The sequence below is a fragment of the Metarhizium acridum genome (genome assembly GCF_019434415.1).
Source record: "Metarhizium acridum strain ARSEF 324 chromosome Unknown scaffold_1, whole genome shotgun sequence".
NCBI lineage: Eukaryota > Fungi > Ascomycota > Sordariomycetes > Hypocreales > Clavicipitaceae > Metarhizium > Metarhizium acridum.
In genome coordinates, this window is record NW_027094015.1 from 7,061,183 (window position 1) to 7,084,782 (window position 23,600).

Consider the following 23,600-nt stretch of genomic DNA (forward strand, 5'->3'; position numbering starts at 1 on the left):
ATTGCTCTTGAACTTACCTGGCGCCGAGACAGCTGACGTGCGGAAGCCCCACGTCAGCCAGCGAACTGGGTGCGATCTCGCCTCGTGAATCTGAATCACTTCTTATTCACATTCACATTTCCTAGCCAGCGTCGACTATCCGACATCTATTCGCGGCTCTGCCAACATGCTCCCGTCACAAGAATGATACATCACCATGGTGTTTATCGGCTTTCTCTCTTCCGACAAGGCCTCGGCTAGTCGGTCGAAGCCTACCCAGGAGACTGAGTTGCTGCCAGAATACATCGTCGACGAAGCCCAGCTTCCGTGCGTACCTCCGCAACGGCCAAATCTGCGAGAACTCAACTCGAGCCTTGAGGCGCTTGCCGCCGTGTTTCCCGACATTCAAATCGAGGTCTTTAGGGAATTGCTGTCCAACTTTGACGGCGAGTCGAGACTGGCTTTGGTGGCAAATGCACTGCTCAAGAATCGAGTCGATTGGGTTAAGGGCAGGTGGAAGGTTGTGGACAAGGAGGAAGCTGCCGCCGCTACACTGCCCAAGAGTGACATGTTTCGGAGCCAAGAATACATACAGGCCGTGACGACTCTGGCCGTACACGAGTTCCGCGGGCTCTCCAAGTCTACCGTCAACGCCGTGCTAGCAGAGTCCAACCACTCCTACCTGGACGCCCGACGGACGCTGGTTACACTGTCTTCGAAATCCTGGCGCTTTACCATACAGTCACTGCTCTTGCGACGCAAACACCTGACGACGGGGGAGGCGGAAAATCACCCCCTGGTGGTATGGCGATCAACCGGGCAGGGTTCCATCACGCCCGCCATCAGGACAACGGGAAATGCCGAGCTGGACCGCGAACTATACGACGCACTCATCCGGCCTCTGAAGCAAAAGATGAAGGATGACCGAGAAGTCAAAGACCGAATTTTGGCTGTTTTGCTCAACAATGAAGAAGCAGAAGCGGTGTCCGCGACGCATGAATGTGCCTGTTGTTTCGTCGATTACACTTTTGAAGAGTTCACAAGTTGCAGCAGAGACGGGCACATGATTTGTTACAAATGCGTCCAAAACTCCATCAAGGAAGCCCTGTTTGGCCAAGGATGGCTGAGCAATATCAACACCGACACCGGCACTCTGAAATGCTTAGCGGTCGATGGCGGCGGGTGTACGGGCCACATTTCATCCGACTATATTCATCGAGCATTCATGGAGGAAAAATCGGGGGCAGACATACTTCACAGGTTGGATCAACGACTGGCCGAGCACAGCCTCGTGGCATGCAAAGTCCCACTGATACACTGTCCGTTCTGCAGCTATGCCGAGATCGACGACATCTATCTCCCATCGCGCGAAGCGCGGCTGCGCTTCAAACTCAGAAACATTTACAACCTGGTCGTCATCTCCATTGTAATAAGCGTCTTCATCGTCGTCTCCCCCTTTGCGCTTGTGGCAGCGCTGATTTGCGTCGCCGTCAGCGTAGAGCAGAACGTGTGGCGAGACATTGGCGCGGAGTGGAACAAGGCCGTCCACAGGCACTGCCGGCGGCGCCGAGGCCTTCGATTCTCGTGTCAGAACCCGAAATGCGCCAGAGCCTCCTGCCTGTCGTGCCACAAAGCCTGGACCGACATCCACGTCTGCAACGAATCGTCCCTCGTGGCTCTCCGGACACAGGTCGAGCAGGCCATGAGCATGGCCATCAAGCGCGTATGCCCGCGCTGTAACACATCCTTTGTCAAAAACGCGGGCTGCAACAAACTCACCTGCCCGTGCGGATACAAGATGTGCTACGTGTGCCGCGCAGACTTGAGCGAGGAGGGGTACCGTCATTTCTGCGACCACTTCCGCCCCGATGGCGACCCGCGGCCCTGCACGCAATGCGACAGGTGCAACCTCTGGGAGTCGGAGGATATCGACACAGTGCTACGAGAAGCTCGTGAGGTGGCCGAGAAGAAGTGGCAAGAGACGGAGAAGCGGGAACTGTCTGGCGCCGAAATGGCGTATCTCGAGACGGGTGTGGCATCAAGAAGCGTCAATTCGAGAATCGACCAGCTGTTGACCAGTGGGACCTCGCCGACTCTGTCTGACTTTCTTGATCTTCTTGTCGAAACGATTTACTTTTGACACGACCAATATCACCTCTGAATTTGCATTATTGTAGAGTTTTTCTTTATTGAGCGGAAAGGGTTTTTTCGGGACACGGGATGGCGTTTGCTTGACGGGCTTGGCAATATTGTATTCGGAGTACCGGGCTGTGTTAATCACGGGAAGATGGGAAGTCACACGTACGCACTAGTCCACTACTATAGTTGTAATGATGGCATTTTGCAGCGGTCACTTGATGACATGAAGCAGACAATAAATACATAACAAAATGCGCTACCAATTTGGAACAAGGTCAGGCATAATTCAACACCATCAGTGCACAGCATGCGAAAGGCAAGAAATACATCCAAGTAGATCATTAACAATACAGTCCAAATTCATTATAATACATGACATCCATTGCTTTGCATAATCCTTCCTCCCGATATAGCAATGTTTCAAACGTCCCATTCTTCCTCTTTTTACATAGTCTCCCAACTCAAATCTTGCTGTTATCGCCATCGAGCAGCTCGACGCCCGCGCCACCAATAGCCAGTTTGCCAGTCTCCTTAATCTTAGTCTGGAAGATGACCTTGTTGCCCTCGCGCCACATCTCCGTGACGAGGGTCTGGCCGGGGTCGACGGTACCAGCGAAGCGGACCTTGATGTTCTTGAAGGGGCCAAAGGTCTCGTAGATGGCCTTGCCGGCGACACCGAAGGAGCAGAGACCGTGAAGAATGGGGCGCTTGAAGCCGCCCATCTTGGCAAAGGAGGGATCAATGTGAAGAGGGCTGTCACTACGCATTAGCAGGGTTTTCTTTTATCTGGAATGACAGTATGGGGGGGGGGAATGACGCATACTTGTAGTCGCCGCTGAGACGGTAAATAGCAGCCTGGTTCTCGTCCGTCTTGGACTCGACGACGGCATCGGGAGCACGCTTGGGGATGGCGTGCGGGGCGGTGGCAGCGCCGCGGTCCTGGCCCTTCTTGGGGCCGTCGAAGCCACCGCTGCCGCGGACAAAGGCCGTCATTTCGCTGTAGAAGACGTCCTCGCCAGTCTCCTTGTTGACGGTGGTGAGGGCGGTCTTGACGACGGCGGCGTTGCCCTTGTCAACAACTTCGACGAGCTTGCCGCGGGATTCGAGGGTGCCGCTCGTGGGGAGAGGGAACTTGCGGATCTCGAGGTACTGCTCGCCGTGGAGGAGCATCATTGGCGAGAAGTTGGGGATTATGTTGCCAAAGTCAAAGGGCATTTCGGCGGTGAAGATGGGGATGACGCCAAAGGTCGGGAGCACCTGGAAGTCCTCAGCTCCTTCGCTGTAGATGACAAAGTCAGCACATCTGAGTTCACAAACGAGGGGGCCAAGACGTATATTACGCACAAGACATATTTCAGCTCAGTGTGCTTGGCACCAAGACCCAAGTTGTACAGGATCGAGTCTCGCTCTTCAAACTTGTACTCAACGGGAGGGCCCTCCTTGCCGATGACAGCCTTGATGGCATCGAGGTACTCGTTGCTGGCGGCGGGTTCATCAACCTTTTTAAAACAAGTTCACAAATCAGCAAATAGGTTCTTTGTAATAGGTTTGGAGTTTTGTTTTGTGCTGTGTTCATTTCCAATTACATGTCTAGTCCTATCTATTTTTGTACAAAAGTATCGTCAAGGGTCAACATAAACAAAAAAGAGGACTCTCATACCTTCTCAACAACGTTTCCCATGTTGCCCATAATCTTCATCATAGAATCCTGAGCCTTCTCAGGGTTATCCACACGGTCGTCATCAAAGTTAACAATGTCCTTCCAGTGCTTGACAACCTCCTCAGGGACAAGCTTGACGTTCACGGGGAATCCGTGACCACCGGTTCGCTGCCAGCGAGTCTTTCCACACCAGCCGCTGCCGACCTCGTAAAGCCCACCAGTGGGGTCAGGGCAGCTGTCGCCGCAGAGTGCGAGGACGAGAGGAGCAATGTAGTCGGGCTTGAAGGCCTGGACCATCTCGGGAGGCATGACGGTAGCGGTCATGGCCGTACCGGCGTTGGGGGCGATGGTGTTGACAAAGATGTTGTATTTCTGGCCTTCGATGGCGAGTGCTCGGGAGAAACCGAGAATACCGCATTTCTAACAAGGCCATGTTAGCAAAAAAATTTGGAAAATATGGAAATAAATAAGAAAGGACTTACGGCAGCAGCATAATTGGCTTGGCCAAAGTTGCCATAGATACCGCTGGTAGAGGTGGTGTTGATGACACGACCGTACTTCTGCTTGAGGAAATATGGCCAGGCAGCCTTGGTGACCTTGTAGGTACCACGCAAGTGCACGTTGAATACGGGATCCCAGAGGGAATCGTCCATGTTAGCAAAGGCCTTGTCACGGAGGATGCCAGCATTGTTGACAATGATATCAATGCGGCCAAAGTTGTCAATGGCAGCCTTGACGACAGTGTCACCGTCCTCGGCGGAAGCCTTGACACCGACGGCCTTGCCGCCAGCCTTCTTGATCTCATTGACAACATCATCGGGGTTCATGAGATCGTTGACGACTACGGTAGCGCCATATTTGGCAAAGGCTAAGCAGTAAGCACGGCCGATACCAGCACCACCACCAGTGACCAGCGCAACCTTGCCAGCGAAGTCGATCTTGTCACCCTGCTCGCTGGGGCCCATCTTCATGGACTCCTCAAGCAGAGTCAAGAAGTCGTTGGGGCCAGAGGGGTACTGGGGCTTCTTGGAAAAGTCGACAACCTGATCCCACTTCTTGAGGATGGCACTCGGTGTATAGGAGTCGTCAGCCTTGAGGAGCAGACCATTGGAACGCTCCCATCTCAGCTTGGCGACATGACCGCCTCCGACTTCGAAGATGCCACCGTTCTCAGTGGTGTTGCCGGAGTGAACAAGAACTGCAACCAGGGGAACAACCCACTCAGGCTTGAGCTGCTCAAGAACATCTGGAGGCATAACAGTGGAAGTCATTCGGCTGGCAGCTAAAAAAAAAATTCATATGCGTTAGCTTCAGTAATACGATTTCTTTTTCTTTCTTTCTTTTTTTCCCCCCCCTTGTTCGCAAAGTGAGCCTCGGTACGTACCAATAGGAGCAATAACGTTGCTCATGATGTTGTATTTGGCTCCCTCCTTGGCAAGAGTTTCAGTGAAACCAACCATGGCCAGCTTAGCAGCTGAGTAGTTGGTTTGGCCGAAGTTCCCGAACAGGCCGGCGGCAGAGGCAGTGTTGATGACACGGCCGTACTTTTGCTTTCTGAAATGAGGCCAGGCGGCACGAGCGACCTTGTAGGCGCCCTTGACGTGGACCTTCATGATGAGGTCCCAGTCCTGGTCGGTCATGTTCTTGAAGCTAACATCTCGGAGGATACCGGCGTTGTTGATGACGACATCAACACGGCCAAAGGCCTGGATGGCCGTCTCGATGATCTTGTCGCCATCCTCGACACTGTTGTAATTGGCCGCAGCCTTGCCGCCGGCCTTTTCGATTTCCTCGACAACGACATCGGCAGCCTGCAGGCAGTTGCCCAGGTTAGCATGCAGTCTGCATGTGAGTGCTGACCATGGCGTCTGAATCTCACCCTTGTTGAGTTGCCCTCGCCCTGGAATGAACCTCCCAAGTCGTTGACAACGACACTGGCACCTCGCGAAGCGAAGAAGAGGGCATAGGCCTTGCCGAGACCACCGCCAGCGCCGGTGACGACGACGACCTGGCCGTCGAATCTCAATTGTTCGGCCATTGTGTGATGGAATGTGATGTAATGTGGAGGAGATGACAGTCCCCCTGTGCTAGTTTTACCGTGGACGCTTCTTCAACCACAGCAAACGGACAAGGCAAACAGAGAAGAGAGACGGAGAGATGCAAAGGGTATAATAATGAAGATGTTGGAAGGGGAAGATGGGGGAGGGCCAATAAAAAGGAAAGGAGGCCGAGAAGAACGGAGGCCGGGAGAACCAGAGCAGGTGACGTTTTGGCTTCAACCGTCGGCCTCGAGATGCTGCGGATGCTTTGTCTTCGGCAGCAAAGGCGAGTTCCAGTGCCTCGGCTGAAGAAGCTCGGGCGGGTACTGAGCCTACTGAGGGGTGGCAGATGCGGAGGGCGCTAGGCCCGATTGGGAGCCCTTGTGAATCGGTCTAGCTTCACATGTTTGCGCTCGGCAGTTATCCGCGCCTCACCATTCTTTCTCGCCCGCACCTCGCAAGACGACTGGCTTGTTTCTTTTTGAGAGTGCGACCGTGGTCTAGTAGAGACCCTGACGGGCGAGTGCTTCTGTTCATCACAGACCCGGGGGAGGTGCGAGTGTCCCGCTTGAATTCCGGGGGGCCAGGCATTGCCAGACTTTGCCACATTGTCGTGCCGGATTCAATGGATGTGGAGCCGGTCCAAGTGCCCGTCTTGTCATGGTCGTCTGTCACATGGAGAATTTGTTGCCAACTGTTGACGGATCCAATTCCCAGGGTTAGGGTCATTCGTTCCCGACTTCATTTCAGGACCTGCTAAAGCCGACCAAACATTCAATCACCTGTTGCACTTTGCTATTCTTAGCCCAGAAAGGTGGTGATGAGGGAAATTAGTCAATTATATCCTGAACACCGTCGTCTAACCAGAGATTGAAGGCAGCTTCAAATTCCGCTTTGCCTCGAACCATGTCAGCAGCCCTCTCAAAAGGACAGCTTCATTTACCGGTCAAGAATATTGAACAAAAAAATTCAGTTCTACACCAACTTGACAATCTGCAACCTTTCGACAATCAATCTCGTAATGAATGCCCCCAACCACCACGCTGCCCGCAAGCTGCCTTGAGCTCTCCGCCACACATCAATGATTAATCCACCCAGGCAAGATCAGAATTCGTCTGTCAAACAATATCAGCTAGTTCTGCTGCGGCACAGTGCCTCATGTTCCCACTCCGTGGTATGAGTACGTACGTAGCTCATGTACACGACAACTGTCTAAACAACCCCCTTCTCATCTACTTCGGCCTCTTGTTCCAGCGGCAATGTCCGAAAGAGACGCTCAGTAGGGTCAATTGGCTTCGGCCGAAAGTAAGGCTCAGCCATTGCCCAGACGGTAAACGAGAGGGCGGTGACGGAGCCCGCCGCGACCCAGAATATCCAAAACTTGTCCGAGACTTTCCAGACACCACCGTCAGAATTGAAGAATGTCGTACTGAAGATGGCTGAGATGAATGTCGCCGGCAGGAACAGCATCGTCACCGCCGCAATGGTACGCATGGCCGCACTATCGTTCCTAGTGTAGTGGGCGATTTGAACAGACACGTTGGAATCTTCCTGCGATACCTTGTTAAACGCCAGCGTCACTTCGCTCTGCAGTCGAGCGCTGTTCGCCTCCGCTCGGTGCGCGCTGCTCCTCAACATGTGATGGCAGAATGCCAGACGGTTGCGAATATTGCGTGAAGCCATGGAACTAATTCCACTGTGCGATTTGCCATGTAGTTCAAGGAACTCCTCATGGTGCTTCTGGATGCTCTCCACGGATACGGCGCCGACTCTGAGCGTTTCTGAAACGTGTATTACATGTCGCGCGATTTCATGCAGCCACGAGTACCCCGGATCCAGAGACTGCTTGTTCTTCTCCTGCCTGACCCTCTTCTTCTCCACGTCTCGAATGAGCCTGCGTGTTGCCCAGACAGAGGTCTCCTCTAGATCGACCATCTTCTGGATCAATCGTGGGTAGATCCAGAATGGGTCTTTGAGCTCCCCTGGCGTCGGTCGAGGGTCCAGGACGGCTGACGTGAAACTGTTCTTGAGCTCGTCACTGCGTGGATCAAATATGACCAACGCCATGTGGTGAGTAGCTTGGTACCACCTTGCAAACACATTTAATTTGTCCCAATCGTACAAGATTTCTCTGACCTTTTCCTTTTCGTCTCTCTGGTCGTCTTGCCACACCGCCTTGACTTGAAAACGAGCCCATGAATCTAAAGCAGTCAGTTTTATCATACTTTTTTCAATTGCGTCACAAGTGTGGTGTGCTTACTCAAGCCAGATAGCTCCTCCCCAGTTGCGTCTGAGGATTCTGTCAATTCCTCCAGGCCAAAATAGCCGTTGGCGTTCCTGCAGCATTCTTCCCACCAAACCTTTGGCATCAGGAAGCATGAGGTCATGAATGCGCGGCACTGCTCGCAATTACGGATTACATTTGCTTTAGCGACGCTACATCAAGGTTAGATGGAAGTAGAGAAATTGCATCACGAGCATACGTACATGACAGTGACTCCGGGCTTCTCTCCAGGCTTATGATACGCCGCCCCAGAGTTCGTGGTCGCGGGTTTCTCGATGCCACATACGGATGTTTGCAGCCTCGCTACTTCATTGTCGCCTACTCAATTAGACACGCATGTTTTCTTCAAATTTGAGCGACGCGGTACGATACCTTCGTGTAGTTGCAGTATATCTACAATGGAAGAGTGCGAGCAACTGGTTGCCATGTTGTGATACGTCAAGGCAAGTTCCAAGACTCAGCGTTTGTCAATACTCCAAAGAGGTGCTACTCATGAGCCGAGCACCGAGCAAGATGGTCTGTGATTTCAAGCTCGAGAATGGCACGGTAATAAAAGGGAGCACGGGAAAAGTGAGGCTGGATTATGGACCGGGATTGGCACACAGCCCGCAGTCTTCAATGTACGACTCACGAGTCCCGAAAAGGGCATCCAGCCATCTCGAACCGTGAGTTGCACACGACGGGCGCGACCCTGCCACAGTGGCGAAGGCAGGGTGATGGTGTGGTTGACGAGACTTGATTAATCCAGCACTTGTCACCATTGGAGCTTTTGGTTGTCGAACCGTTCACAAGTGCTCACTTCGTCGGGACTCGGGATGGTGCCGGGGGAGCTATGAGGCTATGAGCCAGCGGCTCCAGCCGCATTCGCTCTATTCGCGGCTGATCAAGGCGGCCAATAGTCGTAACAATACATTCTCAACTACTGGTTGAGCTGGCCTGACTAGTAAGATCAATATTGATGCCGATCACACTTCCGGCCCAATGCTACAGTACTGAAGCATCAAGCTACACACAGGGTCGCAGCGGGGGCTTAGACGCTGGTTGTAAGAGCCTTGGTCGGGTCTGGTCAAAATGCTGTGAGACACTCGGGCTGGGAAGCATAAATACTACGTAGTAACTCACTACAAAAGTACAGAGTACCCGCGTACGACATGAACAAGATCGCAATTTGCTCAGTCATTGGTTTGGGTGCGGGAAAGTGCTCGCTGTTCTACTAGAAGCAGCCGATGATTTCGTACTCAGCAACCCCCGGGGGGATATACAGTGGGAGGCAAAAAGTATTAACCAGATCAGATATCTGGCTATCGCGCTCCATACTGTAATATATTACAGTAATTTAGTGTATACTTCTCGGTGGGTAGGCCACAGACTGTACGCCACTAATGTCAATACTATTGCAAAGCAACCAGAGACCCTGGTTTGATCGCGGAGAAAACAACTGCCATATCGCAGGGCAAAATGGAGGCCATTTACAGTAGAGTGCAACAAAGCTAGTTGGTAGTAGCAGGGCTTGAGGAGAGCCAGGTTCTGCATTAGCCCACAGGTTGATAGGAGAACAACGAAAGGCGAATTTGGCCACTTAGTTGCTGAAGCGCAAAGGAGCAATTCCAATTTTGATAACCCAGCGCAGTTGGTGAAGGAATGCCTCCCAAGGTTGGTCACAGGAGCAGACAGGCTCTCCTTGTACAGGCTAAAACCAAAAGTGACACGTCCATCTGATAACCTGCCCTCTCAGTCGCAAGCCGATTGCGAGTACCTTTGGAGTCGTCCGCGACCGTCCGCGTCTTTCAATCAACTGTGGAGGCCGTGGAGTAACGACCTCTGAGAACTCGGAGCGTTCAGCGAGGCGGAAAATCTGGCGAGACCAGACCTTACTGTCCCCGATCTTCTCTCGATGAAGATGCTGCCGACACCTGGGTCACCAAGATATCGGATGCTGCACCAGCTCCTCAAAGAGTCTCAGAGTCGATAAATCTAGAGTTTTAGCTCGCCATTGTCGTCCGAACAGTTCAAGCTCAAATGCCAGGCTTGGACCCTGAAAGAGCCCGCGTCCCCCACGTGCCATGACGACACGGACGGATGGAGCTCAGGTGGGAACAGCAAGTGGGAATCAGAAGATCCAGTCGGATCACATGGCGCGGTGACTGGTTCCTGTTTGAGCGCGGTCGATGGTTTGCAGCCGGCTCAGTCTTGAGAATGACAAAGTGACACAAGAGAGAGACTTGTCGGCTCAAAAATTTGCCCGATGATCTGACGGACAGCGAGGCTGCGACAAAAGTTGAAAGAGTCTGGTCTGGTGCAGGCCTCAATTGATGGATGCCCCACTCTCAAGTGCCAGGGGCAGTCAGTGATGAGTAAGCACAATAGAGCGTGGATGTGGGTCTTGTGTCATGTCACAGGTGGAGGCACTTTTTATATCAATGAAGCCTTGCCTGCACCGCCGTGCCTGGTTCAAACATCACCAGGGTCTCGTCATTTTCTTTGCTTCGCTTTTTTATTTCTTTGTTCCATCCGCCGTGGCGTCGTGCATTGTCACACTTTGTGCTTGCGCACTGAACCCCAGAGTTCCTGGTTGGGTCGGGGTTGTGCTGCCCCGTCTCCAAATCGACGAAACACCAAGTGTCTAACTCCGTAGAGCGCGGGGCTTTACAGATGAAATCGCCAAGCCGTCACAATCACCACCCTCCGGCTTTGAGCTGCATCTGTTCGCCAGCAACCTCGCCACCCACGCCCGTTGCTTTGTCCCGGTGGTGTATCAGTCGGCTGGACCTCCTGTCTGGCAGTCCTTTTGCCCAACCCACCGCTGCTTTGATGCAGCTTGCTGCGTCAAACGTGCATCGCCTTGTTGCCTCCTGGATGCACTGACCCGGGCCTGAGCTCTTCGTCCCTTGGTGACTTGGATTCGACCATCAGGACACCCTGACTGCAAGCGCGGCCGCGACAGCTTTTCGCAACCACCTAGCCATCTTTTTTTTTTTTTTTTCCGCACTCGCCCGTGGCCGTCAAGTAGCATCTACGCAAATACGCAGTCTTGCTGCGAGGGCGAGGCACAGCAACTTTGTCCCTTCCGCCTTTGCACTTGATTGTCGCCGGTGGCTGCGGAAGCCCTGCGCTTGCAAGGGAAAAACATTGAATACTATTACTAGTGCGACCCGCCGGCTTGGATCGTATGACGGCACATTTTACCGAGATTTTGCTGCATGATTGCTTTCCTCCGGTACGAAGGGCCCAACAAACCTTAAAGAAAAGAAGGTCTGCCATTGCGGTCGCTTCTTGCTGGCCGCATTGCCATTTGACGCATTGCTCCTGGCCATACCCGCTTCAGTCCCTGTCAACATGAGACATTCTCCTCCGGAATACTTGTTCGTTGTGAGGTAAGTCGGACAGGTGCCCCCCAGCCCCGACCCGCCACCATCAACACACCTCCTGCTAACATGTGAATGCCATTTAGACATGGAAGCCGACTAGACGCTGCCGACAAGTCATGGCATTTAACATCTCCGACCCCTTACGATCCCCCTCTGACCTACGGCGGCTTCCTCCAAGCTCGACGAGTTGGCAACCAAATAGCAAGCATACTCGAGCAAGCCAAAGCCGACGACGAAACGCGCCATACTTCAAATGGCTCCAGAAAGCGGAAGCGCTTCAAGGTTGTCATACACAGTTCCCCCTTCCTACGATGTGTTCAAACCTCCATTGGCATCAGCTCTGGACTTACCCAATTCCTACCCGATTCCATGTATAATCCGGCCGACTTTATTTTCCCACGAGCCGTACCACATACCGAGCCTCAATTTCAGTTCAAGTCTACTCTCCTGCGGCTTGATTCCTTCTTGGGAGAATGGCTGTCACCAGAGTACTTCGAGATGATCACACCCCCGCCAGGCCCTGCTCTCATGCTAGGTGGCGCAAAGGCCGAACTGCTGAGGCGGGAAGATTACAGCATTTACGACCTCGTTCCCGAATCGGAGGCTCCGCGGCCTTCTTCTGGATCTTTATGGCAATCACCAACATTAAGTCCGGCACAGACTCCGAGATCTCCCTCAACTGATAGTGAAGAGTCAATAAATATGTCAGCACTAGGAGCCGCTCTTCCTACACGACCAGATGTGAAAAGAGGATATATCCCCCCACGGCCTATCTATGCCTCGTCAAGTTCCGGGAGTATTCCAGAGGGCTTCGTTGCTCATGCAAGAGATGCCTCTGTAACCGTAGACTATCAATGGGACTCAATGAGGGCACCCCTCGACTTTGGCGACGGAGGCAAATTTGGGGAGGAGTGGGCATCTATGCATAAGCGGTTCCGGGGAGGCGTAAGAAAACTGGTCAACTGGTATGCCTCGACGGAGTCTCCAGCAGACTTGGTCCCGACGAAGTCCGCCGAGGACGACGACAGCGGCGCAGAGCATGAATCTGACGACGATGTAGAAACAGTTGTGATTATGGTCTCTCATGGTGCTGGATGCAATGCTCTGATCGGCGCAATTACTCACCAACCGGTGCTAATGGACATTGGCATCGCATCCATTACCATGGCTTCTCGGAAGCAAAATTTGGATTACAAGGAACTGCTGGCTTCAACGCCTCCACCATCCGATTCCTCCAAGAAAACCTTAGTAGCAGTTGACAAGATGTATGATATTCGACTGTCAGCAAGCACGGAGCACTTGCGGCGGTCCAGCCCCTCAACGCCGATTTCCGCGAGATCCAACCTCATGACCAACATTTGGAACACAAACCATGGCTCGCGAGGCCGGACCTCAACCCTGTCAAGCATAGGTGGCCCAGTCATGAGCCCGTTCACATATTCAGATCCCTTCTCCTCCACTGGTAGTCGCAGCACCTCAGCCAGCGCCGCTTTGCCTCCAATAGTTCGACGGGCTTCTCAGCGACCGTTGCCAAGAGGTCCCGCTCTCGCCTCGGTGGGATTTGGCCACGCAGTTGGGTCTTCAAACATGGGCAATAGATCGCCGCCCGCAACATCGTCAGGATTTGGCCTCTGGTCGGCTGGCCCGCCGTCAGCTGGACCCTCGTCATTGCGACTCATGGACGACGGAAACGATGATGTAGATGACTTTGGCTCCATACTACCAGACTTTGACCAGAAGCGATTCAAGATGAGCTCTCCGACAAAGGTAGAAAGGGAATCAGATCTCTCGGCGGAGTCGACTTCATCATCAGTGATAACAGACGACGCACCCACGTTTCCCGAGTTTCCACCAACGAGAGCGGACAAGGTCCAAGACACCCCGACACCACCCATGTTCGCCGGTCCCATTAAGCTGCATACAAATCTGGGGCCCGATAAACCTGTAGAGGAAGTGAAGGTGAGGCAGCTTGGAGCAGGGCTCGGCGGTCTCTGGGGCATTCCTCCGCCACCAGACGAGGCAGAGCGGTTTCGGGATATGAGCCACACCAAGCGCCGATGGACGGTTAATGAACGAGCCTAGGCTGACGCAGATTCATGAATGTTTTTATCTCCTTGTCTATTTCTCTGTGTAATGTATTAGGCCTAGAGTGGACGGTAATATCCTGAGCGTTTTTTTTTTCTTTTTCTTTTTTGGTGTGACGATGGAGCGGGAATCGTGGCATTGAACTTTTCGCATGGCGTGGGCGTTTTAGGGGCACCATAGTGCCAGGTAATAAAAAGCATTGTATGAGTCAAGATGCAGTTGCTCTCGAGCCTCGATTCGCCCGTGATTTTCTAGCTGTGATGGATGAGGCATGAGTAACTATGGAATGCACCATGGGGAGAAAAGCATGACAGATGGGCGCGTCACATTCCAAGGGCGTCAGCATCTCTCAGTGGTGACGAGCATGGGGGTTCGTGGCTGAGCGGAAATTTAACAGTAAAAGTACCTGCAACAACTAAGAATACATAAACCCGATGAACCGGCCAGCATAACGAAGCCAATTGGTTTATAATTCCCCGCGGACTCGTTGGCCCCCGAGTTCGTACCAGCAGTACTGTGAGGCGCATGACAGAGGAGACCTTTTTGAACGTGCCCGTTTTCCGGGTTTCAATCAATGTCGGTGCAACAGCCAGCAGGTCTGCAGCACCGGTGAAAACGTGTCGATTTACCTATGAGAAACAGACTCCCATTGTTCTAAAGCAACTCCATTTGCGTACATGCAGTCTATATACAGTATTCCGAAAGAAAAAAAAAAGCCCGGCAGCTATGCGACGGGGTATCCCTCATCCTCAACGTCACAAGCCATCTGTACCCTCGAATCGACAACGGTGGCTGTACACGAGCCTTGAAACAGCGTAGCAAGCAAGCATCCGCTACTGTCTTCTTTCCTTCCCACAAGTTATACGTAGCTCAAGACCGTTGGCTCGCCATTGTCTCGACGGTTGTCTTGATTATATCCTATATGTTGTGCAGCTTGGCCTCTTCTCTACCGCCAAGTCGAAACGAGTTTCTCTACAACGCTCTCTTTTTTTAAAGTGCCATTGAATGTCGTCTGAAGGCCCCCCCATATTTAGTCAAAAGCCTTCCTCATGGCCTGGTGAGCCAGCTCCACGCCCAAGAAGGTAGCAGCATTCGCAGGCACAGCACGCGCAAGAGCAGGTCCGAAGCCCGGGAAGAAGGCCTTGAAGCCGCCCTTGCCGTACAGCTCACGGATGACGCCGCCGAGCGTGACATTGCCCTCCGCCGTCTGCAGTCGAGACTTGACCGTGTCGACGGGGAAGACGGGGATCCACATGGCGACGCCGGCGGCGGCACCGGCGCAGGTGATGGCCGTCAGGCTCAGCTCGCCCGTGGGCCTGCCGGTGAGGGCGTCCTTGGGGCTCAGCGCGCGCTTGATGTACTCGTAGGCGGCGAAGTAGGCGGCGGACCCGGGCCCGTCGCGGGCGAGAGTGGCGGCGCTGCCCCGGAAGACGCTGCGGACGCCGCCCTCGCGGTACAGCTGGCGGACGACGTCGAGGCCGCCGTTGTACTTGGGCTTCTCGCCGGGCGCGAGCTGCTTCTGGCCCTGGACCTGGAGGATGACCTTGACGCGCTCAAAGGGCGCGGTGATGGCCGTCATGGGCACGGCGGACAGGAAGCCGGCCGTCGATATTTGGCCGATGGACAGGCCGTCGGGCCCGACGGTGGACGTGGCCGAGACGATTTGCTTGCCGAGGTCGTATCCCCAAAAGGAGACGGCAACTATTTGCGGGAAAAAAAAGAATTAGTTTTCTTTTTTTGTCCTTTTTCTGCTGGCAAGGAGCAGCCAAGAAAGAAAAATTAACTTACACATGGGCGTGACGCCCACGAGCGGTGCGCTCACACCGGCGTACAGCCCTCTCCTCAGGCCGTCCCGCGCAACGCTCTTCCTCACGACGTCGACAGCCGACGAATACACGCCGCGCTCGGCCGTCTGCAGCCGCACCTTGACCAGGTCGAATGGGTGGCCGACGACGACGGCGCAAATGCCGCCAAAGCCGCCGGCGGCCAGGGCGCGCAGCTGCGATAACAGCCCCGACTTGGCGGCCTCCTTGGTTTCTTGGAGCTCCTCCTTTGTCTCTGGCAGGCGGGGAAGCTTGTCGGCCACGGGGGCGGGCAAGTTCTCGGCGGCGGAGGGCATTCTGTCTGATGGGGGTGGAAGGATGGCGGCGTCGAGCGGTGAAGGAGAGAAGGGGGGGAAAAAGCAAAGGAAATGGGCTTTGTGCGCGAGAGAAGCGAGGGGGAAAAAAAGGCAGTTGTGCACAAGCGGGAAAGAGCGTCTGGGTAAGGTGATTTGCGGTTCCGTCACTTCGGCCTCTGGGGTTGTTGTGGGCGCTCGGTGGCGGCGCAAAATGCAACCAGGCCGGAACGTCTGTAACAATGACGAATGCAACAATGGATTTTCCCGGCAAGTGAAGGGTTTTACAATCGCATGCTGCAAGGCGAAAAAAAAAATGATAGAACAATGAAAAGTAGGAGAATTGACAAGTTGCGTGTCCACCCGAAGCCAAAGGGGCTGGTGTTTCGTGGCAACACACCGTTGACCTCTTTTGCAACCACGACGTCAAATGGCTCGCCACGTCGGCGCTTTACCGCTTCGGCGCGATACGGAATCCCACGTCTGCTTCCAGCTGCGTGGTTGACGCCCATCAACACATTTTACATGTCCGAATGTCTTGACTGCGCATTCTGCGTCTTCGCGCTCCCGCCTGGACATGGTGGACATGCGCGCCCCAAGCGGCCTCAGACTCCTCTGTAAAGCCCGCAGATATGCTCCTCGCGGCAACTCCATCTCCATCTCCATCTTTGCCACGGCCTCGGCTGTCTGTAGGTGGGGAGGGTTCAGCTTCTCGGGTCCCCCGTACCGCATGGCCGGCTGCGGACGGGGGGAATCGCAAAACCCCGTCTGCTCCGTTTTGCATGCGCCCAATCAGAGCACGTTGCCCGCCAGCCTCGCAGCCGCCTCGCATCTCCAGAAAGCTTGGCTGGCGAGCGTACAGGTAGCATCATGGCTTGCATCCTGCTCTTCTTTTCCCTTGGCGCAAAGAATAATCTGCTTCTAGAAGCTCTGGCTCCTTTTTTGACGGTGCCGCTTGAGGGGCCAGCTCCAGATTTGTCTTGTGTCAAGCGCCTCTCTGCCCCACGATTTTGATTCAACATCGCCTTTGCCACACCTTCACCCCACACCCCGGAATTTTGGAGCATTCACATGTGATAGTACCACTAACAGCCTTCAGGCCGGCCCCATCTCCGAATGAAGTATGTATGCTGAGTATTACACGGGCACATATAATGGCCAAGCATATTCCTTCTATATTTTCACTCATTGCGAGTGCCACTGCAGCTTGCACAGAACACTTTGCAGCTATCCTAGATATGTTTTGCTGTCTGATATTTACTATACATGGCTAATCTGATACAGTTTTGCCAAAGAGCGTCAAACGCGAAAAGACACTATATGGAGTATCTATATAAAACAACCAATAAAAACGCCACGACTCCAGTCGTCGCCAAACCGTGTATGCTCTCAGTATTCATAAGAACCGTTAACTTGTACCCAACACGACGGGCAGATGCCAGTCCTATGCCGTGATTGTACGCAAAAAAAGAAGAAGAAAAGTAGATGCTGTTGGCGTCATTTATACATTGTCCGCCAACGGCAACATGGGAAGCCTGGCTGGTCCAGTTGGTAGAGAACCTGACAGTGGCATGAACTGCCTAGAGTCGGCAACAGTTGCCTCAGCAGACGCCCAGCTACCACGCATGTGCTTTCTCTAAAGCATCTTCGGAGCAGACGGCGGTGCGACGGAGCCACGTCCTCTTGTGCACCAGCAGGCATTGTCACCTTCCCGTTCCACTTGTACCATTGCCTCGACCCCCTGGCTCTTTAGGAAGTCACGCACTCTGTCCCGCGCCTCGTCCATCCCGTACCCGCGTGCCACAATAACATGCACAACGCCGACAAGCTTCTCGCCGTCCTCGCTTCCAGTTCGGTCATCCAACCAGAATCTGGGAGCCCAGTAGTTTACCACTCCGCGCTGCTCCAGGATTCCGCCAAGAGTATTGCGCAGGTTATACTCAGTAGCCTCGGGGACACTGAGAAGTAGGCGCTTAGCTGAGGAGATAACAAGCGGCTTGGAGGACAAGAAGATGAGAACAGCGATGAAACATGACGCCAAGGGGTCCCAGCCCGCCCATCCCCAAAAGCTGGTCAGTGCTGTCGAGACAATAACCGAGACGCTGCCTAATGTGTCGGCCAGAACGTGCAGGTAGATGCCGTGCATGTTTTCGTTGTCATGCGAATGGTCATGACCATGATCGCTGCCGCAGCCATGTGGATGATGGTGTTTGTGATTGTCGTCATTATGGAAATGGTCGTGTTCGTGACCGTGACTGTGGCCATGACTGTGGCCGTGATGATGGTGGTGGCCGAATGCCATCATGCCAACCAAATTGACAGCAAGACCTAAGCTGCTCACAACAAATAATTCACCAAGTCGCTTCGTCTTCGTGCCTTCCCATAATCGTTCAAACGCTTCAAAAGCAATCTCAACGCTCAATAGCCTGAATATACATGTCAACAATCTGCAGCCGACCAAGGAAGCCAAAGGCCTTGCTTACATCAAAAGAATACCGTTGGCAAAGCCTGATAGAGTCTCGATCTTGCCAAACCCATATGGAAATTTTTGGCTCGGAGGCCATTTGCTCATGACAGCCGCCAGCAAGCCTACCATGAGTGCCACGCAGTCAAAGAACATGTGTATACTGTCGCTGAGAAGCCCCAGCGAATCGGTGACGTAGCCGTAAAATGCTTGGACAGTCATAAACCCAAAGTTCAATCTGAATTATTATGTTAGCGGGATCTCATGCTATATCGGCGCAAGAACCATGACTAACACCATGAAGTAAAATATTCTCCGCGAGTCCTTCTCAACAAGAATGGCATGCAAAATGGGAAACCGAGCTGTATATTTTAACAATGTCCTTGTAAACAGGGATCTTGGCGCTTTGCCAGGGTCGGATCGATGCTCGTCGATGTGGGCACGGTCATGTTTGTGTCCGACCTCATGACTGTGGCAGTGATCGAGGCTATGACCGTGGTGGTGCGAGTGATGGCTATGACTGTGGCCGTGTTGGATTGGAGGCGAGTATGGTGTTGTGGCGGCGTCGGGCCCAGGCGTCAGAATACTCTTGCCACCAGCTGTCGTCTCTTTCGTCCAGCCGTCTAGGGAATTTAACGAAGCCGGTGGTGGCTTCTCTCGATGTAATGCTGCGCTGGTATTGGAAGAGCGGAGTGCTTGGCGAGCATGTGAGGGCTGTCTCGAGGTCGAATGTGGTTGCCCATGGTCGTGGTCGTGGCCATCGTCGGCGAGGGATTGGGGGAGAGATCCGGTCGACATTGATGCTCGCCAGGCATTTAGAGACGATTGAGACTGATTGTGAGTGTGATGAGTGTGGCTGTGAGCGTGAGAATGCATGTGTTGCTGGTGTGCATGAGGGAGCGCAGAGGAGGGCAAAGTATATGGCGATGCCATTGTCAACAAATGTCTCGAAGATTTCTGTCGCACGTCAAAGTGGACGGTGGTTACGACGGGAGACACTCAAGGCTCCCTGGAGCTCAATCGCACTGTCATGAGTTGACAATTCGACGCAGGCTTCGAAAAGCACAAAGAATGGCAGGGTGGGCGTCGACAACAAATTCAAGGATGGAGACACGTCGCCGTGCTCCTTTGCGTTGATAAGCGAGCGACTGGGTGAAAAGGAGAGACAGGTCGCGGAGGTGGTCCAAGGCAATGCAAGGCACGTGGAGCTGGGCAGCCAATGGGTGGGGGAATGATTTGACTTTGGGTGGGTGCGGATAACGAAAGTTAAAATGTCAACATTCGAAGTCGGTCCTGCAACCAGGCAATTTGGGGCTTTGTATGATGTGCAGATGGTTGTTCACTCAAGCGCGAATGGATCAAATGATGGCTCTATGTGCTTGGTATGGACGTCCAGAATAAGAGGGCAAGGACTGACAGCGAGCAAAATAAACGAGAAGATGTGTCTGGACGAAGCACGCATGATTGGGGGGGAGGGGCGGGCCAACCCATGTCGGCGCGAGTGACGAGATAGGCGCAGCCTAGCTCGGACGGACCTGCCTCGTCAGTGTTTTCCCCGCCTCCCAATTAAATTACAGTATTCAACCGACAAACCTTGGCATGTGCTGTCCAGGCCATTAGGTTAGGTTGCCTTGTGCCTCCTGTGCCTGGCTTGTGCTGAGTGCCCGCGTTGTCGTGGCCAATTGTCACCGTTGCACCTGCAGTATATTGTACCAGACATAATATGTATTGTACGAAGTTGTTTGCTTGGCTTGGCCCCTGCAATGCTGTACGAGTGGAGAGTTTTGTCTTTTTACTTTTAAATTGAGGGCTGGATCACTATGCGCTCGTACTTTTGCAATGACGAAACTTGCAGCCAGGAGGGTCTTGTGAGGAAACTGTGGCCCACGCACCTTCTTGCCTTGGATGTGTCCAATTCTTCAACAACTTCAAGTCAATGTGGACAACGGGGGAGCTTGTTTGAGTAACATTTAACTCGTCTATGTCACTTACGAACAACTTATTCCAGGTGCTCTGGACCTGCAATGCTGAGAAAGGATCGCCTGACATGAAAGCAGGAAATGGCTCCCGCTGGCATTGTCGTTCACGAGTCAAGATGTGGCTGTTTGCGAAACCCCTTCCATCCGATCAGACTCGCGAGTACCTTTGCTAGCAATCTCTCCGGTTGAGTTTCATCAAACGCATACAATTATGCCTTAGACCACAGGGCTGCCTACTTAGGCACCGGAGCGAGTCGCCAATCTGTAACTCAATCTTGCCAAGCAGCTATGCGTGGTTCTTGGGTAGTCGCAAAACGGCCAGCAAAGTCATGACTAGACAAGGAGAGTCATTTTTACCAGCACTTTAATCATCGTGTTCCTGGTCGCGTCGGCCGATGATATCAATGCGGGCAATGCAACGAGCCGCAATCAATGCATAATGTCTGTTGCTTGCTGGGACTATGCAGTCCTCTCTCAACCGCAGTTTTCGAACAGCAGAGGATGAGCTCCCAGTAACTGTCAGTGGCTGGATCAGCACATGGTGGGCATCTTGATACGTTTTTTGTTATGAACAGCAGCTCAGAAGGGATAATTCCATGTCTTGCAAATGTAAGCCCGAGCTTGCCAGAGCGAGACCATCTGAATGCAAGAAGCATCACAAGTACTGCCTACTCAATAGTGCAATAGCTTCACAGTATGGTACATGCTTATCGCGGACGGGGCCTGGATTGTGAATTTCAAAGGATTCTAACAGACTGAGATTCGCGATCGCGACAAGATGCTCGCAAACCCAGCAAGATGCATTTACTACCGCAGCCACCAGCCTGACCAAGCATAACTGCCGGTCCAACAGTAGGAAACTACAACGCCACCCCCAGACAGCTTATCTATATCCAAAAATACATCTTGTGCTGAATAAACCTGTTTAAAGGGTTCTTCCACCGGCGACATGATGGTGAAAGTCGGTTGAAAGGCCGGGACAATCGGACCCATCGGGGTGTGAAAAAGTGCGCGGACTCGGGAATCTAAAGTCCGTCCATGCCACCCAACGTTCCCAGTAATTCCATCTGGGCTGGATGGGCTTGTAACCAAAAATAAAAAGGATGTGTGCCAAGCTCATCATTGCAATTTACTCCCCGGACAGGTATCACGGAAACACAAGCCATGGGACGGCAGTGGCGTCAACGCCCGATCGCATGCCAGTCATGCCGGCGACGCAAGATACGATGCTCTCGCCAGTTTCCATGCTCCAACTGCACGTCCAGGGGACTGCAGTGTGTGCAGTTCTACGAGCCTCTTGAGCCGACGCCCGAGGTGAAGGACAAGGGCGAGCCAAGGTCGGCAAATGTCTCCAACGCCGACATTCGGGCCCGGCTAGACAGGTTGGAGACTTGGATTACCGGCCTTTCTGATCCCCGTCTGGGTTCCACGCCCTCGGCCGAAAAGACTGATGATGATGCGCGTCCAGTCATCGGCTACTGTGCAGCATTTGTCCGAGGATGCCCTGTGGTTTGGGGGCCATTTCCTCTGCAAGACGGCCAAGTGTATCCCACCTGTAAGACCCAAGATCAAGTTACCTTGTTTTCTAAGACTTGAGCTGAGAATATGACCCTGTGTTTAGCAAACGAGTTTCTTAGATGTGTGTGTGACATATCAGCTTTCGCCGATAAGACTCATCAAGAAACCGTACTCTATTATACAAGATGCGACCTCGGCATTCGCATCGCTTGCAACAGGGGGGCGGGAGATGTGTCTCACCCTGCCTTTATACCAAGAAGCTTGCATCATCTTGCACACCTTTATTGAAGAGTGCGCAGTATTGTGCCCCATGTTCCATGTCCCCTCGGCACTGCTCTCCATGCAAAGCATATACACCAATATACAGCAGCAGACGCCGGTAGACAAGTCAGACTTACTCCTGTTCTTAGCCATTATCGCTTCAGTGACATATGCCTCTTCCCCCGAAGGCGACGTTTGCAGGCTCTTTGCAAGTCATTTGGAAGCGAATACACAGTGCGCATCGTGGGTGGCGGCCTCTTATGCGCTGTCTGACGAGATCAAGAGGCGTGGCCAAGGAAGCATAGTCTGTCTTCAGGGACAGAACATCCTGTGCAAAGTCTCTACCTATATAGAAGGAAGCTCAGTGCGAGCCCGGAGCTTGATATCTACGTCTGTAGCCATGGCTCGCGACCTGGGGTTCCACCGCATAGATCACCCTGGAAATAAACCCGGCAGTCTTGATACAGACTCGGAAATGGACATGGAGATTGGGAGACGATTATGGTGGGACCTTGTTGCCATAGATTGGTACGTCGAATTCGTATCCTGCCACATGGCGTTTCAACAGCTAGGAATTAATACGCAGGCAATATATGGTACTAGGTTGCTCGCATTATTCCCTGGCGCCCACGAGGGCGTATACACCATCCACCCTCAACACATGGCCGTCAACAAACCCAGAATCATCAGAGACGGCAACGACGGCACTCCGTCCCTTCAAGAACGTGAACAGCAAAGCGACGTGTCCTACTTCCTGGAGCGTATTCGCCTGACGGAAATCAGCCGCCAGTATATTGACCGCTGCCCGCTCTCCGAGTCCCAGACAGACGCAGACTACCAAAAAGTGCTACAGCACGATGCCCGCCTTGAGCAATATCAGCGAGAACTGCCGCCGTTCTTCTCCGTCAACAGACTGTCCACCCCTGCGACACACGAAAAGCAAACTCTGGTCGTCCACCGCATCCAAATAAACTGCATGGTCTACATCTTGCGCTGCTTCCTCCACCTCCAGTACTTGTCCCTCTCCATCATCGATCCCAAGTACGCGCCATCTCGCACAGCGTGCCTCAGCTCCGCCAGCGAGATCGTCCGCTTACACAGGGATGTCAAGTCCCAGTACTCCTGGATCATGCCGCGCCTCAAAGCGACCAACTTCCTGAGGTCCTTGATCATGGCAAGCGCGGTGTTCCTGCTGGATGTCTGTTCGGGCACCGAGATTCGCGATTTCGAGAGGGAAAGGTCGGACATGCTTGATGCGTGGAGGCTAATGAGCGATCAGCAGGAGGATTCGAATGTCATTGAGCTATTTTTCGAGTTTGCGAGCCAGATGTTGAGGAAGTACGGCGTCTCGGAGGCCATTGTGGCGGCCTTGGTAGCTCAACGGCGCGGGAACCTAGAGACTGCACGGCACGTCCTCGAGCCAACGCAGCATCTCGAGCAGGCGGACCTGGACGGGGGAAACAAACAGATGGGCGTTGAGATGGTGGACATGGATCAGCGGTGGCAGACGCTCGATGCGGATTTTGATTTAAAGACTATGAGTTGGGATAATGTGCTGTGGGGGTTTGACGCAATTCTCATGTAGCAGGGGCGTCTCTCACATCTAAGGGATACCGTTACGTCGCACGCACCTCTCAGAATTTGGACGCAAAAGTCGTAGCGTCTTGTGGGCAATATGCCGAGCCCCTTGACGACTTACATGATGGGG

General features: G+C 53.3%; 7 protein-coding genes across 8 annotated transcripts; 3 read left to right on the top strand and 4 right to left on the bottom strand.

The window, feature by feature from the left end:
* The first annotated feature begins 111 nt into the window (after positions 1-111).
* J3458_002191 (uncharacterized protein) lies at positions 112-2,379 on the top strand. The gene has a single exon (XM_007816221.2). It carries the CDS (start codon positions 197-199, stop codon positions 2,117-2,119), a length of 1,923 nt encoding a protein of 640 aa, XP_007814412.1. The 5' UTR covers positions 112-196; the 3' UTR covers positions 2,120-2,379.
* On the bottom strand, positions 125-6,114 carry FOX2_1 (bifunctional hydroxyacyl-CoA dehydrogenase/enoyl-CoA hydratase fox2). 2 transcript variants are annotated; one of them, XM_007816222.2, is made up of 7 exons: positions 5,658-6,114; positions 5,163-5,589; positions 4,261-5,060; positions 3,779-4,198; positions 3,463-3,617; positions 2,942-3,397; positions 125-2,871 (listed from the first exon to the last, which is right to left on the bottom strand). In XM_007816222.2, exons 1-7 carry the CDS (start codon positions 5,814-5,816, stop codon positions 2,580-2,582), a joined length of 2,709 nt encoding a protein of 902 aa, XP_007814413.1. In that variant the 5' UTR covers positions 5,817-6,114; the 3' UTR covers positions 125-2,579. The 2 variants fall into 2 exon arrangements, with proteins under 2 accessions (XP_007814413.1, XP_065979063.1); XM_066117172.1 differs by lacking the exons at positions 125-2,871; positions 2,942-3,397; positions 3,463-3,617 and having other exon boundaries at positions 3,667-4,198.
* Positions 6,115-6,650: 536 nt separating this feature from the next.
* Positions 6,651-8,582, bottom strand: J3458_002193 (uncharacterized protein). Its single transcript, XM_007816223.2, has 4 exons — positions 8,305-8,582; positions 8,078-8,253; positions 7,006-8,018; positions 6,651-6,932 (listed from the first exon to the last, which is right to left on the bottom strand). The coding sequence occupies exons 2-3, from the start codon at positions 8,202-8,204 to the stop codon at positions 7,030-7,032; spliced, it is 1,116 nt and encodes a 371-aa protein (XP_007814414.2). The 5' UTR covers positions 8,205-8,253; positions 8,305-8,582; the 3' UTR covers positions 6,651-6,932; positions 7,006-7,029.
* A 1,990-nt stretch (positions 8,583-10,572) lies between these two features.
* Positions 10,573-13,769, top strand: J3458_002194 (uncharacterized protein). Its single transcript, XM_007816224.2, has 2 exons — positions 10,573-11,475; positions 11,553-13,769. Exons 1-2 carry the CDS (start codon positions 11,438-11,440, stop codon positions 13,549-13,551), a joined length of 2,037 nt encoding a protein of 678 aa, XP_007814415.1. The 5' UTR covers positions 10,573-11,437; the 3' UTR covers positions 13,552-13,769.
* A 241-nt stretch (positions 13,770-14,010) lies between these two features.
* Positions 14,011-16,032, bottom strand: CRC1_1 (carnitine transporter). Its single transcript, XM_066117173.1, has 2 exons — positions 15,343-16,032; positions 14,011-15,255 (listed from the first exon to the last, which is right to left on the bottom strand). The coding sequence occupies exons 1-2, from the start codon at positions 15,671-15,673 to the stop codon at positions 14,585-14,587; spliced, it is 1,002 nt and encodes a 333-aa protein (XP_065979064.1). The 5' UTR covers positions 15,674-16,032; the 3' UTR covers positions 14,011-14,584.
* Positions 16,033-16,836: 804 nt separating this feature from the next.
* On the bottom strand, positions 16,837-19,310 carry MSC2_1 (putative zinc transporter msc2). Its single transcript, XM_007816226.2, has 3 exons — positions 18,430-19,310; positions 18,154-18,372; positions 16,837-18,096 (listed from the first exon to the last, which is right to left on the bottom strand). Exons 1-3 carry the CDS (start codon positions 19,065-19,067, stop codon positions 17,307-17,309), a joined length of 1,647 nt encoding a protein of 548 aa, XP_007814417.2. The 5' UTR covers positions 19,068-19,310; the 3' UTR covers positions 16,837-17,306.
* A 2,256-nt stretch (positions 19,311-21,566) lies between these two features.
* J3458_002197 (uncharacterized protein) lies at positions 21,567-23,477 on the top strand (the record flags this gene model as incomplete). Its single annotated transcript, XM_066117174.1, has 3 exons — positions 21,567-21,668; positions 21,735-22,420; positions 22,496-23,477. The coding sequence occupies 3 exons, from the start codon at positions 21,567-21,569 to the stop codon at positions 23,475-23,477; spliced, it is 1,770 nt and encodes a 589-aa protein (XP_065979065.1).
* Positions 23,478-23,600: the final 123 nt, after the last annotated feature.